Source organism: Kogia breviceps, chromosome 17 (genome assembly GCF_026419965.1).
Source record: "Kogia breviceps isolate mKogBre1 chromosome 17, mKogBre1 haplotype 1, whole genome shotgun sequence".
NCBI lineage: Eukaryota > Metazoa > Chordata > Mammalia > Artiodactyla > Physeteridae > Kogia > Kogia breviceps.
Genome location: NC_081326.1, coordinates 63313466 through 63331816, shown reverse-complemented (window position 1 = coordinate 63331816; position 18351 = coordinate 63313466). Strand labels below are relative to the sequence as shown.

General features: G+C 43.0%; 1 protein-coding gene across 3 annotated transcripts in view; it reads right to left on the bottom strand.

Annotated features, from left to right (window-relative positions):
* The window catches only part of TRMT12 (tRNA methyltransferase 12 homolog), an 83799-nt gene that overhangs the window by 26613 nt on the left and 38835 nt on the right, over positions 1-18351 (bottom strand). Inside the window, exon 3 of one of the 3 annotated variants that reach the window (XR_010837496.1) lies at positions 7221-8870. Coding sequence is in view for 2 of the 3 variants with exons in the window: in XM_067017473.1 (XP_066873574.1) it covers positions 7310-8629 (1320 nt within the window). In the remaining variant the exon portion in view is untranslated. Of the gene's footprint in view, positions 1-79; positions 8871-18351 lie in introns of those variants that run through there. The other 2 variants (XM_067017473.1, XM_067017472.1) reach the window with 2 other exon arrangements.

Here is an 18351-nt window from a genome sequence, read left to right as displayed (position 1 = left end):
CCCCATCGCTCTCATTACTGCCTGAACCATCCCCCCAGTCCGTGGAAAAACCGTCTTCCACGAAACCGGTCCCTGGTGCCAAAAAGTGTGGGGACCGCTGCTCTAGAGCAGAGTTGTGGGGTGGGAAGCACGTGGATCAGTGGAGACAGGAAGTGGGTGTATTAATTTCCTACTGCTGCTGTAACAAATTACCACAAACTGAGTGGTTCAAAACAACACATTTATTCTCTTAAATTATGGCGATCAGAAATCTAAAATCAAGGTGTCAACAAGGCTGTGTTTCTCCTGAAGGCTTTGGGAGAGAATCCATTTGCCTTTTTCAATTTCTGGAGGCTGCCTACATTCCTTGGCCCATGGTCCCCTCCTTACATCACTCCATCCTCCTGCTTTGCTTATCAGATCTCCCACTACTTGCTGCCATCTCCCTCTTACAACGACCTCTGAGATTATATTGGGTCCACATCAAGGCTATTCTCCCCATCTTAACTTAATCACACCTGCCAAGTCCCTTTTACCATGTAAGATCACATATTCACAGGTTCTAGGTATTAGGACATGGACGTATTTGGGGGCCATTATTTAGCCTACAAGGGGAATTCTATTTCATTCCCAGACTTGCATTTTCTGTCTATACTGGACATGACACTATATAGTTTGATTTAGTATACTGAGTCCTGGTGGACGGCATCCCATCTTCACATCTTCCAAGCTTTTGCTGCAGTTTCAAAAGGATTTTTCACCACTCCACCGGGCCAGCATTTTCTAGGTTCTGTAGTATGTGATAGGACCAGTGAATCCTATAGTCATGAAACAGTCCTTTGCTGTAAAGTAGGTCCCTAGGTCAAAGGCAATATTATGCAGGATACATATTGATGGATCAAACACTTGTAAACCCTTGGACAAGTAGTCTGGCCAACATCTTGTGGGCAGGAGAGGCAAACTCATACCTGGAGACGGGAAGATTCTAGTAAAGGTCAGTCACTGTCCTTCCAGGATAGGAGCCCAATGTAATCAACTTGCTACCAAGTGGCTGCTTGGTTTCCTTGAGGGATGCTATTGTACCAAGGGCTCAGTGCTGAACATGAGTGGCCACTTGGTGAGTGGAAGCCGTGCTGTTGGCCTCTTGCTCACCTGCACCCCTGGGACATGACAATGTACATGAGCCCACTGTGCAGCACTGGGGCAGCTCATGGCTGCGGCTGCTGAAGTTACTGGCCTAGTCTGTTTAGCTGGTTGTTGAGTGCCTGTTCTGCGGTGGATTATCCCTGGTAGGCATTGTTATACAACACAAAGTTCTTTACTCATGTGCCGAATCCCGCAGATTTCTCCACTGCTTCTTCTCCAGGCTTCCCTGTCCCTGATCTAATCGTTTTCATGCCAGGCCCCTGATCATCTAGCCAACTTATTTGCCACTTGCCAAGAAGATATATTCTTACTTCAAGCCACTTCTTTTTCCACACAAAGTGGATGACCAGGAATACTGCCCCCAAGTCTGCCTTCTTGGAGAATTCACCTGTCTTTTAACAGCACTCCTGATTTGGGCTGTAGGGCAGAAGTCTATTTTTGTTTTGAACCCATATTCCAATATACCCATCAGTGAACTTAGCTTGGGCTTTTTTGTCCTGAATTAGCTAGACAAAAGAGCCTCTCAAGTTGTGAACTGAGGGAGGGACCCTGGTTCAAGAGTTATACGTATGATACGGGAGTCTGGACCATCTGCCTATGTACCTACTCATTTCCCCTGGCCCTACTTGTCACCAATCCCAGGTGTACCACTTCCACCTTATGATGGATTGACTTGGTGGGTCTGACAAAACCTAGCTCATGAAGGGTTACTTGATGTCCCATGAGATGCTCAGTTCCTACCAAGGCCCATAAGCATGCAAGGAGCCATTTTTGAATGATGTGTGGTTCTCCACTGCAGATGCTTTGGCCTTGCTACAGAACCTCGAAGTCTACCTTGCGATTCTCCAGTTGGAGCTTGCCGTAAACTCCCATGGCTGCTATGCTTATCACAGATACTCTTGTCCTGTAGAATCTCCTGTATTGAATGGCCCATGCAATACGGCTAATTACACTGCAGCCTGTACCTGCTACAGAGCCTTTATGTGCTCTGGATCCCAGTGAAAACCGGCAGCCTTCCAGTCACCCAGTGTATAAGTCAGAGCAGTATTCTCAAGTTCTGAATTCCCACAAAGAAGCCTGGAGCTTGATGTGCATTCTTGGTGGCAGAATACTGATAAAATGAGTGAGATGCAAAACTTTGTTCTTTACTACAGAGACATTTTGACATTCAAGCAGACCACTAGACCCTAAAAATTTCACTGATGTAAAAGGTTGCTTGTTCTTATTAGTGATTATTTCCTATCCTTGGGAGTATAATATGCTAGCTACTTATTGTTTACCTGGCCCAAGTAGTAATGATGTCATGAATGTAATAGGTCAGTGACATTCCGTGGAAGGTTCAGATGGTCTAGATCTCTTCAGACTATATTATGATAGAGGGTAGGCAAGTACTGTTCTCTGTCCTATATGAATGCAAACTGCTTCCCATCCCACACCCTCAGCACCCAGTTCAACAGACTCTCATGGCTCCTGCTGGTACATGTAGGTTAGGTCCTGCATCTCCTTTGGCACATAGGCCCATTTGAAAGTGCTGAAAGTAGACACACGAAGTGAAGGGAAGGGAGCTGCAGGACAGCTGCTTCACCATGGTGCTGCAGAACTGCTTTGTTTTCTCCATAAAGTTTTGCTACTTTTATTTGAATTTTGAAACTACGTTTCAATTACTAAAAGAAAAAAAGGGAAACTAGGACAGTCTATCCATCTGTATCTACCTACCTACCTAATATGTGTGTGTTATACCAAAATTCAGTTTTAGCCTCATATTCAATATTTTCTACTTACCTTGGATTCAACCTTGACCTTTAAAAACCCAAAGAGACAGATACCTATTTTCTCACTGTTTCTGGCCTCTCTGAAATTGTGTGTGATTGTTGGTCAGGAAATCTTGCAAGTTATTATCATATCTAATCAGAAAGATATCATTGCTAATATTTTAATATTCATTTTATAATATAGGTAAGCATTCTAAACATAATTGTAGCAAGAAATTCTTACGTGCTTTACATGTTGAAACATTGTGTCAGCTGAAGTATGTATATTATTGCTATAGTGAATTTCACCAATGATTGTGAAAGCTAGTACATTTACGTCAAAACAATTATTATAAACTTCTAAATAGTTAAAAAAAATTGACAAAATTTATGAACCAATGGCCCTCAAGGCATCGGACATAGGCGATGAAGAGCAATGGTCCATGAGAGGTGGAAAACAAACCAGGTGAGCCATACAACTGCTCCAACTTACAGCCTGGAGAGGTTTTCCAGGCTGTGGCACGAGGATGGAGTGGAGGCCAGCAGTCTGACTCCCTGAGGTGAGGAGGTGAGTCCTGGGAGCCCAAGTAAGTAGAGTTCACAGGGTGGAATGCCAGAGAGGAGAAAGCCGCACACAGAGGGAACTCCAGAGATCTGCTGACCGTTCCCTTAAAAGTTTGTAGCTGAGTAATGATCAGCCCACATGACAGGAAACTACCAAAAGCCAACAAAAGACCCACCAGAAAGGATTATAGGAAACAATACTCAGAGCTCACACCACACAGGGTGGTGGATAATTCCTGTTCCTACGTACAGCAAGAGTGGAAAATCTCATAATTCACAAGGCGTCAGAGAACGAAGAAAGGCCTTGCTTCAATAATGGAAAAAAATTAATCCTAGACTATACGCTGCTCTAACAAATGCTTAAAAGCAAGACTCAAAAAGATCAAACTGTTTCCAAGTAACCTAACTGTATTCCAGAACAAAACTCAAAAATGCTTTTAAAAATATGAAAAAAATAGTTTTAATCATTTAAAATAATAGTTTAGTTTGAAAATGACTAGTTTTATGGCTTGCCCATGTGAAGTGGCTGCACCCTGAGGCTGTTTGGAGTGACATATACTGGGTTTCTTCTCACACATGTGCCCAGGGTGGAAGAAACTGAATTAAAAATGCTTTTTCTATATATTTGTGTCTCATCGTTTTAAATTTCTGTTTGTACGTTTTAAATATATACATTATACTCGTGTATTAATACATGCATGTGATTTATTAAAATTATGGAGTGAATGAATAGAGCAGGTCACGGTTGAGGGAGTTTGATAAAATCATTATTATTGTTTTTTAATCACAACTTCTCCATCAAGCGGGTACATGAATCAGCAACTAATATTAATGCCTGCAAAGGAAGCCTTTAGAGCTTTTACAAATTCCTGGATTGAATTTGTAAGGATGCCATGAGCCTCCTGACCCCTTCAGTCTTTTTTCCTTGGTTCCACTAAATGTCTCTTCCGGGTCAGGCCATCCAGCAAGTGCTTGGAGAAAACTGTACTGTAAATGGATATACTCAGGTGGAGAAGAGGCTTAAGGGGCCCTTATTCTCTCCCATCACCCGTAACTGCGGCACGCTTTCTAACTCTCAGCTTAGGCACCCCTGCTCCCGGCTTCCCAGCCACCCTCTCCACCTCCCAGAACCCAGATCCTATGTGTGTCTGCAAAAACCCACTTGCTTCTATATGTGCACTTAGCACACAGTACTGACATTGCTTCATCTGTGTCCGTGTCACCAGACAGTGATTCCATTGTGGGCAGGACTCAGGTTTACTCACCTCTACGTCCCTGGCCCTCCACACAGTGCCTGATGGGGAAATTCACAGAACATCCTAATAAACAAGTGAATGACTTTCAAAATAAAGTCATTCTGCTGTAAGTAAAGCAGATGTGCAGCAATCCCTCAGCCAAATTGGGAAATGGTAGTTCCCCTCATACAAAGACTGAAATAGTCACAATATACCAGTCACTGTGATGCCAGTTAACGTATGTTCACTCATTTAAACGCAACAACTTCCCTTCAGGATATGTCCAGTTGTTAACTCCAGCATACAGACGAGGAAACGAAATCATGAGAGATTCATGACTTGCCTCAGGTCACATAGAAAGTAGAGGAGCCAGGAGCTGCATGAGTGGAACCTAAATGCCACGAAGGCAGAGCCCATGTCAATCTTCTTTACCCACCAACACTCAGGGCCTGATACATGTAACAAGTTGAATGAATTCATTTGGGTGCACATGACATCAGCTGCCTCTCCCACAGCTTATGGCAGGAAGCTAACTCCTCAGCCCCTGGACATGCGGCTCCCTGACTCATCTTCCTCATTGTTTCTCCCCCTGTATTGGCTCAAGCCCCGCCTGGCATCTTTAGCTTGAGGAGAGAACGCAGTAGGCACAGGTGTGAGAAGAAACCCAGTGTGTGAAATGATGAAGGCGAATGCAGGAAGGCCATTCTGTGGGATGGGAATGGAATCTCGCAGGCTCCCTCTGCGGGGTCACGTGACAGCCAACATTTCCTGGGGGCCTACTCTGCACAACACACTCTTCTTTTTAATCCTTACAGCGACCCCCATCTTCGGCATATCTCTCACTGCTTCTTCTGTTCCAAACTGATCTAATGGCAACGCTCCAAACACTCTGAGCTTCCAAACTCTGGCACCTGTTAGTCTCTTCAACCAGCATCTGACTCAACTTAACAAAAATCTCACCCAGTTTTTAAGAGCCAATTCAAACACTACCTCTCTGAAGACCTCCTCATTCAATTCTCAGAGCTTTTTTTTCCTTCCCCACCTTTACACTCCTACAACGAGCTATCACGCATACGGCACTTACTGCGTTCTGACTCTTTCAACATTTGTGTTACGTCTGTTGTTAGCTTGGGAGCTCCTCAGAGACAGTATCTAATGCCTCTTCATATTTCCTGTGGCTCATGTTGATAGTAGGCATTTAATATTTTCAGAACAACACAAGCAGTACCAATCCTGTCCTTACTGGCACTGCTGCAGGAGAACAAGCACCCAGCCCAAAGCCAGACAAATGCCAGGTACAATCATAATCCTGATAAAGCCACACTTTTCCTTTTTTTTTGGCCTCGCCACACGGCTTGCGGGATCTCAGTTCCCCTACCAGGGATTGAACCCAGGCCACAGCAGTGAAAGCCTAGAATCCTAACCACTAAGCCACCAGGGAACTCCCAATCCACACTTTTCTGTATTTCCTTCATGAGGAAAACAAGCCCAGATAGCTTCAAAGTGCACCAAAACAAAACTCTGAAAATTGATTCTCGACAATTAGTCATCATAAAGGTGAACAGTGATTCCTTACATTTAGTCATTCCGACAGCAAACAATGGTGCTGGCAGACAGCCATGAAATAAGAGGAGGCTTGGAAAACTGCACAGTATCTCACATTCCTTCGAGCTCCTTATGTTGGCCCTGATGTTCTCGGCCAGGGAAGGAAGATGGAAAGGGAATCTGAGGCCTGTAAAAATCTAAGATTTTAATTCAAACTTTAAAAATTAGCTAGCAATTGGCAGCTACTGCACAAGCTAAGGCTGGAAATCTAGTTTCCCTGCCCCGTCATTTAAAGCAGTCATTCTTAACACTTTCTCTACTACAATAAACCTAAGACACACCCTCCCCGCACCTACTCATTTAGGAATGCTAAAGTAGTCGAATGGAGGTAATACACTAGAGTAATTTTTGTCCTCTTCCCTCCCTAATTTAGTCAGTCATAATAATCAAGCAGCACCACTTGAATGCCTTGCTTTGGACTCCACTGCTCAGACCCATCGATTTTACTTCTCAAATCCATTCACCTCCCACTGCCACCCCCCTAGTCCGAGCCACCATCATCTCACGCCTGAACCGCCACAGACGCCTCCTCGCCCGTCTCCCTGCTTCCATCCTGGCCCCACTCAGGTGAGTTTCCATACTGTAGCTGCACTGCAGTGATTTTGGAAACAGCACTGCTTCCTTCACTCTAAAATAACCTGTGCCCTGTGTATAACTGTTTATTAGGTGACAGCCATGTGAGACCTTGCCAAGAATCCCTCATTTTGCAAATGAGAAAATTCAAGGCCAAAGGAATACTGGAACCATGTACCCCAGGTTAGATAGAACTGAGGTCATAATTCAGAACTCACGATTGCACAGCCAGGCCTCATTTCAATGAGCCACACTACTTCTCCCAGATACGTAGCTCATTCTGTAGGGTGTTAATGGAAGACAAATGAAATAATATGTATTGATTTAGAGCCTGCTTTTAGGGCCACAAAATATTAAAATAGATTACCAGAAGACAAGAGGGGTGAGGCCCCAGCCTGAGTTGATGCTTTAAGGGTCACTCACACGTAGATCCTCCTGTCTCAGGATCCACCTTCTCTAGCCAACTAGAGGACAGGGGCGGCATTCCAGATCCAGGACTATGTGATCCACGTGGGGAGCATAGGATTTCACTGGTTGGATGTGCAGGATTTGTGTCTTCCACGGTTTCCCGTGCACCTGTTGAAGAAGAGTGGCAATTTGAGTTTCTGCAGCTTCCGCCCACCTTTGCCACTCTGGCTTGGTGGCGGCTGACAGCATTTTTCTCCTAGAATCACTGGCAGCTCCATTTTTCAACTGGTTGGTGATCATTTGCTGAGGAGAAGACCAATACTCCTTTTCCATGTCACTGCTTCCAGGAGGCTGGAGAGTCTTCCCTGGGAAAGATTCCACATTTTGGTGAATATGCAAAATGCCTCCAGCATCCTGTCTTAGCGTTTGGCAGGCAATGGGCCAGCCTTCTTCAGAGCTGGGAATCAGCCCCAGGTTCACCCTGTCCGCAATGTTTGAGAGCTTCAGTTTTCTGTTATCCCCAAAGTGTATCTGGCATCGATCAGCTACTCCATTGAGCTCAAGGTTATTTCTCAGAGCAACTACAGCATGGGGATTCCACTCGCAGGCATGGACGAAGGCAGCACCAGCATGAACTAGGAAAGGCAAGGTAAAATAACCAATCCCTGCATAGAGATCCACCAGCACTTCTCCAGCACAGGGCAGCGATGCCACACGAAGCTTCTCAGTGATGTTTCCGAAGGAGAACATGCACTGAGTCACGTCAAACTTATATCGGATCCCATTATCCACATGCTCTACCCAGCCATGGTCGCCCAGAAGCAAACTCACTGCTGGAGTTCGAGTGCCATCCGGTGACACCCGCCCTCGTTTGGCCAAACGCTGGACGCCAAGTGCCGAGGCAACCGTCTCCCAGAGTTCTGGTTCCAGATTTCTCCATTGCTTGGCTTGGAAACAGTCCTCACTCAGCAACAAGAGGTCACCATGTCGTTGCCAAGATCGGGGCAGATCAGCCTCCATCTGAGCTGACCACGTCACTCCGCGGCCCTCTACCCAGCGACTCACCTCAAGACACAGCCTTTGGGCAGGTGAACAAGCCTGGGACTTCTTTGAAGGAACAGGATTCAGGAGCTGCGTTAGCACACAGGTGCTGCCTGGAGCCACACGATTCCTCAGCTCCCGCAGGTGCTGCTCAGGGAGGGCCTCTCCCAGCACCGGTAGCGCCACAGTGCCATCCGGCATCTTTTCCACACGGTACTGTCTCTCCAGGAGTTTCTGCTTCTCGAGATATTCCCTGTATCGCTGGGTAAACCGAGGTTCAGTCACAACTGCGACAACAGCCGCGGACTTCCCGCCTGCCCTGTCCATGTTGCTGGCCCCTCATTCCCTGGTATTCCCTGCGCGAGACTCCGAGTCCACTCAGCTCCGTCCGCACATCCAAACACAAGGCCGGAAGACAGGCAAGAACGCCGCTGGCTGTGGCCGGAAGTGACGTCAAACAGGCAAGGCGGAACTATATATTATCGCGCTCGTTGATGAATGGCGTCGACGTTGCCGCGTGAGGCCGCTGCCGCCATCTTTGTTGTGGCCGACCGTTACTTGTTCCTGCCTAAAGGGAAATTAATAACAAGAAGGAATTCTGCCGGCTTAAAAACTTCAAATTAGTTGGTATCCTCCAGAACCCTCAGATACTCTCTGAAATGCTGCTCACAGATCAAAAGAAAGAAGTTAACCTGGAATGATGCAATGAATTTGGAGAAAGCCTTCCCTTAGTCCCGTGCTGCGCCTAAATCTGGCACCTAAATCTCAGCCTGAGATGGAACTGTTCCCTTGGCTAAACACATTCTAGGGACACCAGTCTCCTTTCGCTTCCTTTATAAAATTGGCCAAACCTTTTCTTGTGCTCTTGCCTTTGTACTTGCTGTCCCCTTTGTCTGAAATGCCCTTCCCCTAGAAGATGCATTGGCTGGCAATTTGTCTGAAGGTCATCTTCTTGTGAGGCCTTCATTAAACACTTTTCCCTCCACATTATGTCTATTTAGCACTGTAATTTCTTCTTTAGCTCTTGTTTTGCTATTTATTTGTTTATACTTAAAAGCCCCTCTCCCCCGGTAGCAAATAATGTTCTCATGGATAAGGGATATTCTTTTTTCTGTTTACTGCTATGGCCCCAGCATCTTGTATAGTTCCTGGCCATGAGTAATGGCTTGGCAAATACTATAGTTATTAAGAGAATGATTGCTTTGAGCACAAAGAGACTTGAACATGTTCATACTTATTTAACTATTAACCCATTCCATAAATGTAGAAATGATCATAAATTCAGACAGATTGATACACTAAGATGGTCTTTGTTGTTTTAAACCTAAAGATGAAAGGTTAAAAGAATTATAGTACATCCTTTTGATGGAAATATTATACAATTATGATGATGATCATATGAAATTTTAATGACATGGGATGTTACTCTTATTGCAGTGCTAATTGTAAAATCTATAATTGTGCCTTAGATCATGGCATATTATTTTTGTACATAAATAAATTTATTAGGGCATGCTCTAATATGTGAACATTGACTCACTGAGATTCCCTGTATGTGATGCAATTACAGATGATTCCATTTTCTTTTATACATTTTCTCTAGTTATAAATTGTATATGATGAACAAATGTTATTTTTATTTACTAGAAAAATCTTCAGAAAATCTATGATGCAGTCAGGAAAAATTTTTTCTGGGTCTCAAACAAATCAAAACTCCCTTTAGTTTATTATTTATAGCAGGGGATGGAAGAAGTCATATCTTACAAAATGTTCTTTCTCTAGGTTTCTTTCTGTTCCAACATCAGTCTGACATCTTGCAACAATAATTAAAATAAGGTCATACAAACTTTGACCCAGACTACACCTTACTTTTAACCTGAGCTAAACAAAATATGGGGGGATATGATTGAAAGCCAGCAATGTCTGAGTGCTGGAAATGGTCCTTTTAAAATTGCAGATTTACAAATGAGCAACACTTGTAGATGGCCGCTTTGATCCGCATCACTCAAGCACATGACCTCACTTTCCCCACCAGTTCCATCACTTGAACTCATTAAAATTAGAACAAAGCAAAAGTAACCAGCAATGACCATAATAAACAAGTTTGTAGACAACACATGAGTTCAAATACAGAAGAGGATAGTTACTTAGTAAAGGAGAAGTAGGCTAGGGAGATTAGCTGGAGAAGAGAGGGGAGGTTGGGCAAATTTTTTCACAAACTGACCCTCCCAGAGTGGCCAGAAAGATCTAATTCCACCTTAATTTCAGTCACAGAGACCCCACCTGGAGATGCGTTTGTATAACCATCTCTTCTTGATGAGACGCCAGCATACTGAAGACCAAGGGATCATATGCCTCACAAGAGGCTACATTCAATCCTTTAAGGGCTTTCCCCCCTGTAGGAATGAGGTCCTGAACTGTGTTGGACTGGCTGTATATACAAGAGCTTTTGTCCACAGCTTGAGATATCCTGGAGCCTGAAAATAAGGAGGAATAATTGCTTCCCTTTAATTATTTTTCTCTTCCTACCTTTCTTCACTCTGCTGGCTGCACCTGGAATGCCTTTCCCTTCCACTGGGTCCCTCTTCTTTTGATCATTCATTTCAGCATCACTTCTGCATATTTCGAACACCAACTATTTGCTAATCTCCCCAAGTGCTAAGCTCATTAAAGCACAGAGAATTGAATAAGATGCAGTTCTTGCCTTCACACAACTCAATTTTGTGTTATTGGTACATTCACAAATAAGTTTAAATGTTACTGAAGTTTCAGTTTCTCCATGCTTTGTGAGTGTGGAGGAGAGATAAAGCCCTCCTTCTCTTACCTTTTGAAGAACACATCCTGTTGCTTTTCCTCCTCCCTCACTGAATGCTTCTTTTTATGGGTATAATGGTCTACCATTTCCTCCCTATGTGGTGTCTCCCAGGGACTTCAAACTCAACACTTCCAAAATGCACTCACTTCTCCCCACTTCTCTTTAGCTCGAGAAATGCCCCTGCCAGTCTCCTAGACACTCACATCAGAAACCTGGGACTTTTACTTATGCCTTGTTCTTGCCCTCGGTGTTTAAAACAAAGCCATCTCCATTTTTGGTGGACTTGACCCGCCTTGACATAGTTCCACAGGGAATCTCTATCTCTCTGTCCACAGTGAGATTGCCCTAGACCTTGTCTCACAGCTTCCTGAATGGACATCTGCCTGTGTTTATTTCACTGATAACACACTATTACTTGACTCCATTTATGTTATGTCAGTGTATTTTTCTCATAGACTTAAAAAATTTGTAATTGACTTATAATTAACATAAAATATTATATTTTTTCCGGTGTGCAACATAGTGATTTGATATTTTTATACATTATGAAATGATTACTGCAATAGGACCAGTGACCATCTGTCACCATACAAAGTTGTTACAATATTATTGACTATATTCTCTATGTGTACATTACATCCCTGTGACTTATAGATGGAACTTTGTACCTCTTAATCCCCTTCATCTATTTCATCCATCTTCCTTCCCCCTTTCCCCCCTGGCAACCATCAGTTTGTCCTCTGTGTCTATGAGTCTGTTCTTTTTTGTTATGTTTCTTTATTTGTTTTGTTTTTTAGATTCCACTATAAGTAAAATCATAGGATATTTGTTTTTCTCTCTGACTTATTTCACTTAGCGTAATACTCTCCAGGTCCATCTATTTTGCTGTAAATGGCAAGATTTCATTCTCTTTTATGGCTGAGTAATAGTCCATTGTATATATGTACAACATATATTCTTTATCCATTCATCTATGAATGGACACTTAGGTTGCTTCCATAGCTATTGTAAATAGCGCTGCAAAGAACATATGGGTACATATACCTTTTCACATTAGTGTTTTTGTTTTCTTCAGATAAATATCCAGAGGTGTAATTATTGGACTGTATGGTAGTTCTATTTTTAATTTTTTGAGGAACCTCCATACTGTTTTCCATAGTGGCTGCACCAGTTTACACTCCCACCAACAGTGCACAAGGGTTCTCTTTTTTTCACATCCTTGCCAATACTTGTTTCTTATCTTTTTGTTGATAGACATTCTGACAGGTGTGAGGTGATATCTCATTGTGGTTTTGATTTGCATTTCCCTGATGATTAGTGATGCTGATCATCTTTTCATGTGCTGTTGACCATACGTATATATTCTTTGGAAAAATGTCTATTAAGGCCCTCTGCCCATGTTTTAAATGGCCTGTTTGTCTTTTTGATATTGAGTTATAGTTCTTTATATATTTTGGGTATCAACCCCTTGTTGAATATATCATTTGCAAATCTCTTTCCCCTTTCATTAGGTTGCATTTTCATTTTGTTGATGGTTTCCTTTGCTGTGCAAAACCCTTTTTAGTTTAATGCAGTCCCATTTGTTTATTTTGTTGCCCTTTTTGTGCCCTGCCTGAGGAGACATATCCAAAAATATATTGCTAAAGACTGATGTCAAGGAGGTTATAGCTTGTTTTCTTCTAGGATTTTTATGATTTCAGGTCTTACATTAAGTCTTTAATCCATTTTGAGTTTATTTTTGTACATGGTGTAAGAAAGTAGTCCAGTTTCATTCTTCTGCAGGTAGCTGTCCAGTTTTCCCAACGCCATATATTGAAGAGACACTCTTTTTCCTAAGTATATTTCTTGCCTCCTTTGTTGTAGATTAATTGCTCATATTTTGGGACTCTCCATTCTGTTCCATTGATCTATTTATGTCTGTTTTCTTGCCAGTACCATACCATTTTGATTATGATAGCTTTGTAGTATAGTTTCAAGTCTGGGCATATGATATCTCAGGTTTTCTTCCTTTTTCTCAATATGTCTTAGGCTGTTTGGGGTCTTTCACAAACTTTGTTTTTTATAAAAAGAGCTACATTGTCACATTATAAAGCATATAATGCCATAAATGAGTATTCCATTATTGTATGTTGGCTTTAAATAATTCATATTATGATACCTGGAGTTTGAGACTTTGTAATATTTAATTTATAGAAACTTAAAATTAAAATAACAAGTTTTAATAAAATATCTTATCTGAAAAGTTCTCACTTTAATGCATTAGTGGATAGGTTTACTGAACTTTTAACGTTCTATAATAAAATCTCAATATGAATTATTTGTTTGTCTTTTAACTTATTGATTTGTAGTGGTTTAAATGTAAATGGTAAAATGAATATTCAAAACGCATGGGTCATAACCTGAAAGCACCTTTATTTTGCCTTACTATTCACTGGGGCAGTCCTTCCCCTATTCATGCCCGAAGACACAGACCACCTGTAGCTTTCCTTCTTTGACCCATTGGTTATTTAGGAGTTCATTGTTTAATTTATAATGCTTGGAATTCCCCAAAATTCCTTGTCATTGATTTCTTTTTTTCTGATCAATCAATCAATTAATTAATTTTTGGCTGCATTGGGTCTTTGTTGTTGCATGCAGGCTTTCTCTAGTTGTGGCGAGTGGGCGCTACTCTTCGTTGTGGTGCACGGGCACTTCTCTTGGTTGTGGTGTGCGGGCTTCTCATTGCGGTGGCTTCTCTTGTTGCGGAGCACTGGCTCTAGGCACGTGGGCTTCAGTAGTTGTGGCACGTGGGCTCTAGAGCACAGGCTCAGTAGTTGTGGTGCACAGGCTTAGTTGCTCCGCGGCATGTGGGATCTTCCAGGACCAGGGTTCAAACCCAGGTCACCTGCATTGGCAGGCGGACTCTTAATCACTGCCACCAGGGAAGTCCCTCCCTTGTCACTGATTTCTAATTTCAGTCCACTGTGGTCAGAGAACATACTTTAGTATGATTTCAATTCTTTTAAATTTATCAAGGCTTGTTTTATGGCTTAGCATATGGTCTATCCTGGAGAATGTTCCATGTGCTCTTGAGAAGAAGAATATGTATTCTGCTGTTGTTGGGTGGAGTGGCCTATAGATCTGTTAGTTGATACCTTTACAGCTCATGCTCAGGTAAAATATTCTATTGTCACCACAATTCACATAGTCTCAGTTCAGAAACCAGACTGTTTAGAGTATATCTAAATGCATGGCCTTTTATTCCATTGTATTCAACATACTCTCTCTCTTCGTTGCAGCTCACTTTCATGACTGCTCTCACTGCAGTCTCACCTGTTTCTTCCTGAGATTTCAGGCCAATCCACACATCCTCAGGAAAACCCTCTCTAACCTCCTACCCATCTCCCCTATATGTCAAATCCTTATCAACGATTTTCATAGCACCATACTCTTCTCTTATACCCTTCCCAACTTTTTCTTTTTTTTTCTGTTTTAATAATACTTTTCCATTTTTAAGTTTGATTAGTGGCTATGTCCCCCCAAGTATGTATGTTTGAAGGGGCAAGGAGCTGGATTTCCCCCTCATTATCATATTTCCTTATTGCATTTAGGAGGGCTCACCACACATAGTACATCCTCATAAAATATTTGTAGAATGAACACATAAGTGAGTGAATGAATGAATAAATGAGGAAAGGAAAGAAGAAAGATCTGCAGTTTATGGCCAGAAAGAATTTTAGTTCCAAAATACTGCCACTAGATGGCAGCAATAACCAGCAGCAAAGTAGTCGAAGCCTCTGAATTCTTGGGTTTCAGATTGTTTGGATTTTCCCGGCTTCTCAGGGGTCGTACCCTTTCCCATGGGCCTTTTTTCATCAATGTCTATTAGACATCCCTTATTGACATGGTTAATCCCGATGTGTGAGTGTATTTGGCAACAAGTAACGGAAACCTCCAAAATAGCGGCTCCGCAGTGGGTGGAGAGGCGTATATATTTTAATATAAACGTCCAGGGCTGGTGTAACTGTTCAGGAAAATCCTCAGTAACCCAGGCTCCTTCTCAGCCTCAATGTGACCGTTTCATCCTTGTGGTTTTTCAAGACAAGCACTACACTTGTAGGCTCTGTGAGCTCACTGGGGCAGGAAGAATAGGGCAGAGCAAGAAGAAATAAGAAATGCCCACCATGTGGACTTCCGCCTACCGCTCTGGGACAGAGGGTCTTATTGCCATCCCTACCCTCCCCCCCCACCCCCAACGACTGCTGGGGAGGCTGGGAAGTGGGTTGGTTTTACTTTCTGATTATGGAAATAATCGAGATGCATAAGGGAGAGTGAGCGAAAGTCCGGCATTCCTGTAGGCAGTAGGTGAAAAAGCCCCTGGAAACAACAAAGAGGTTCTGGAGAAGGACTTGGAATGAATGACAGGAAGGAGACATAAGAGCCAAGAATAGCATCTATGGAAAAAGTGTTAAGAAAATGTATAGTTTACCTAAGAAAAGGCTGAACTGACTCTTGTTGCCTTCATCTTCACCCAGCAAACTCCTACGTGTTTCTCAAAATTTCAATTCAGATTGGGGGTCACCTTTTTCAGGAAGTCCTTCCAGGCTCCTCTCTCCTTTTCCTCCCAACTGGGTTTTTTTAAGGACAATGTAAAACCAAAGATTTTAAGTTGTTTTTAATAGTGGCACTGAGGGAAATAATAATGTTTAACAAGTGCTTATCATGTGCCAAGCACTGATGTCAATGTTTTATATTAATTAGCCTTTCCAAGAACTCTATGAGGTGTGTACTATTATTGTTTGTGTTTTAAAGAAAACAATATGGAGGTTGTCACACAGCTAGGAAGTGGTGGAGCCAGGATTCGCATAAAGGCCAGCTGACTCTCTTTTTTTTTTTTTTTTTTTTTTTGCGCGGTACGCGGGCCTCTCACTGCTGTGGCCTCTCCCGTTGCGGAGCACAGGCTCCGGACGGACGCGCAGGCTCAGCGGCCATGGCTCACGGGCCCAGCCGCTTCGCGGCGTGTGCTATCCTCCCGGACCGGGGCACGAACCCGCGTCCCCTGCATTGGCAGGCGGACTCTCAACCGCTGCGCCGGCCCCTGAGTCAAGCCCCTGAGTCTACATTTTTTAACCACCGTCCCTGTGCTGCTTTCAAGAACAATTTGACTACACTGATTTTCCCAGGGCTCCAAAATCATGCAATGCACCCCATGAGTATACAAGATGGTCCTAGTGGGTGAGGAGGGGAAATACTAAATTTTTCTTATTTTGATTTATTTTGTATATGTCATATCTTTAATGTCTATATCTGCATATATTTAGTAAAGTACATAATATATTAGTACTATAACTCTTTCCTAAAATTTATAAATAAAAATATAGATACATAGTTTAGAGCTCTCTGGATTAGAGCTGCTGGCTTAAAAGCCTGGGACCAGTGAACAGCGTGGCAGTCTGAATGTACATGTATTACCAGGTGTCTCCACCAGGGGCGTGAATTCATGGGAAAACAGACCGGTGCTTAGAGATTGCATCATTCTGTGTGGGTGTAGTGAGGGCTCTGAACGTACTCCCCACCTTCCTTCTGCCCACTGGATGCTTCCTACCCACCTGGCCAGTCCATTCACCTACAAGCTTTAGGAAATCACTAAAGAAGATGGCCTATCACAGCCCAGGGAGAATGCTGAAGGGCATTCCTATCCCTCATCTCTCCCTACACCCTCCTCACCTTGAAACTCAGCTCAGGCATCACCCCTCCTACCTTCCCAACCATGCTCCCTCCCTCCCCCCCTCTACCACACCCTCACGTCTGGAGGAACTCATGCCTCTGCTAGGGTGCCCTTAAAGCTCTGTTCATTTCTCACACGTGGCACATGCCACTGAATACAGAGATCTACCTGGCTGGACAGGATCAGGGGTCCATGTTTTCTCTCTGTCCTGACCCTCAGCACAGTGCCTGGGTGAGGAGGTGCACAGTAGATAACTATTCGTTGAGAAATGACTTTTTCAGAGTCAGGTCGTTCTGCTTTCAGGCGACTACATGTGTAGCCGCCTCAACAGCTGAGTTAAGGCGTGAGTATACAAGGCTCGGCACGGCAGCAGCTAGTGAGTTTCTTTCCCATCCTCAGAAGCAGATTTACTGCGACAGTAATGAAGCTAAAGCTTCAGGTCCCCTCACTTGCACAGGCCCCTTCCCAAGGCCCTGCATGGGGCCCTTCACTGTTTCACAAGGTCATGTGTTTTTGTAAAATTTGTGAAAGTAAGATGTCTTCATCACAAATGGTTAAGATCACTGTGTCACTCCATGCCACCTTCCCCTCTGGCCCACTTCCCTTCTTGTAGGGTGACCCTGGAGTGGCTGTAGGCATTCTGGGAACCAAGTAGGTTAAGTTGAGAATACATGTAGTTTTGGGTTAGTGGGATACATTTATGTGCTTGCAGTCACTTCTGTGTGTGGTTAAGTTCCAGCTGGCCATTCAAGTTTGGGAGTAGTTTCCAGGAACATTCCTATGTTTGGCTCCTGACTCACGGGCATCTTGACACAGTGCAGGCCAGCTGTCCCATGAGGACGTGAATGTGTTCTCTGGTGCTGGGCACTGGAAGGATATGGGCCATGGAGGAGAAACCAGGCTTCAAAAGTAAGAGATCAGTAACTAGAGTACAGAAAATTCTTTTAATCTTCAGATAGGTACAATTTTAAATGTAGGATTTGGTTCTGACAATGTCTGGTTAAAATGGAATTTCTCTCCTGCTAGGAATATACTCAATAATGCAGCACATATAATCATAAATACACCATACATTAAAAAAATTTTAAGAGTAGTGTATCTAGCCCAGACAAAACTGTAATTGGAAAAGATACAGGCATCCCTATTTCGTAGCAGCACTATATACAATAGCCAAGACATGGAAACAACCTAAATGTCCATCAACAGGTGACTGGATAAAGAAGATGTGGTTATATATATATATATATATATATATATATATATATATACACACACACACACACACACACACATACATACACACAGTGGAATACTATTCAGCCATTAAAAAGAACGAAATAATGCCATTTGCAACTACATGGATGGACCTAGAGATTATCATATGAAGCAAAGTAAGTCAGAAAGAGAAAGACAAATACCATATGATATCACTTATATGTGGAATCTAAAATACAACACAAATGAACATATCTACGAAACAAAAACAGACTTACAGATATAAAGAACAGAATTGTGGTTGCCAAAGGC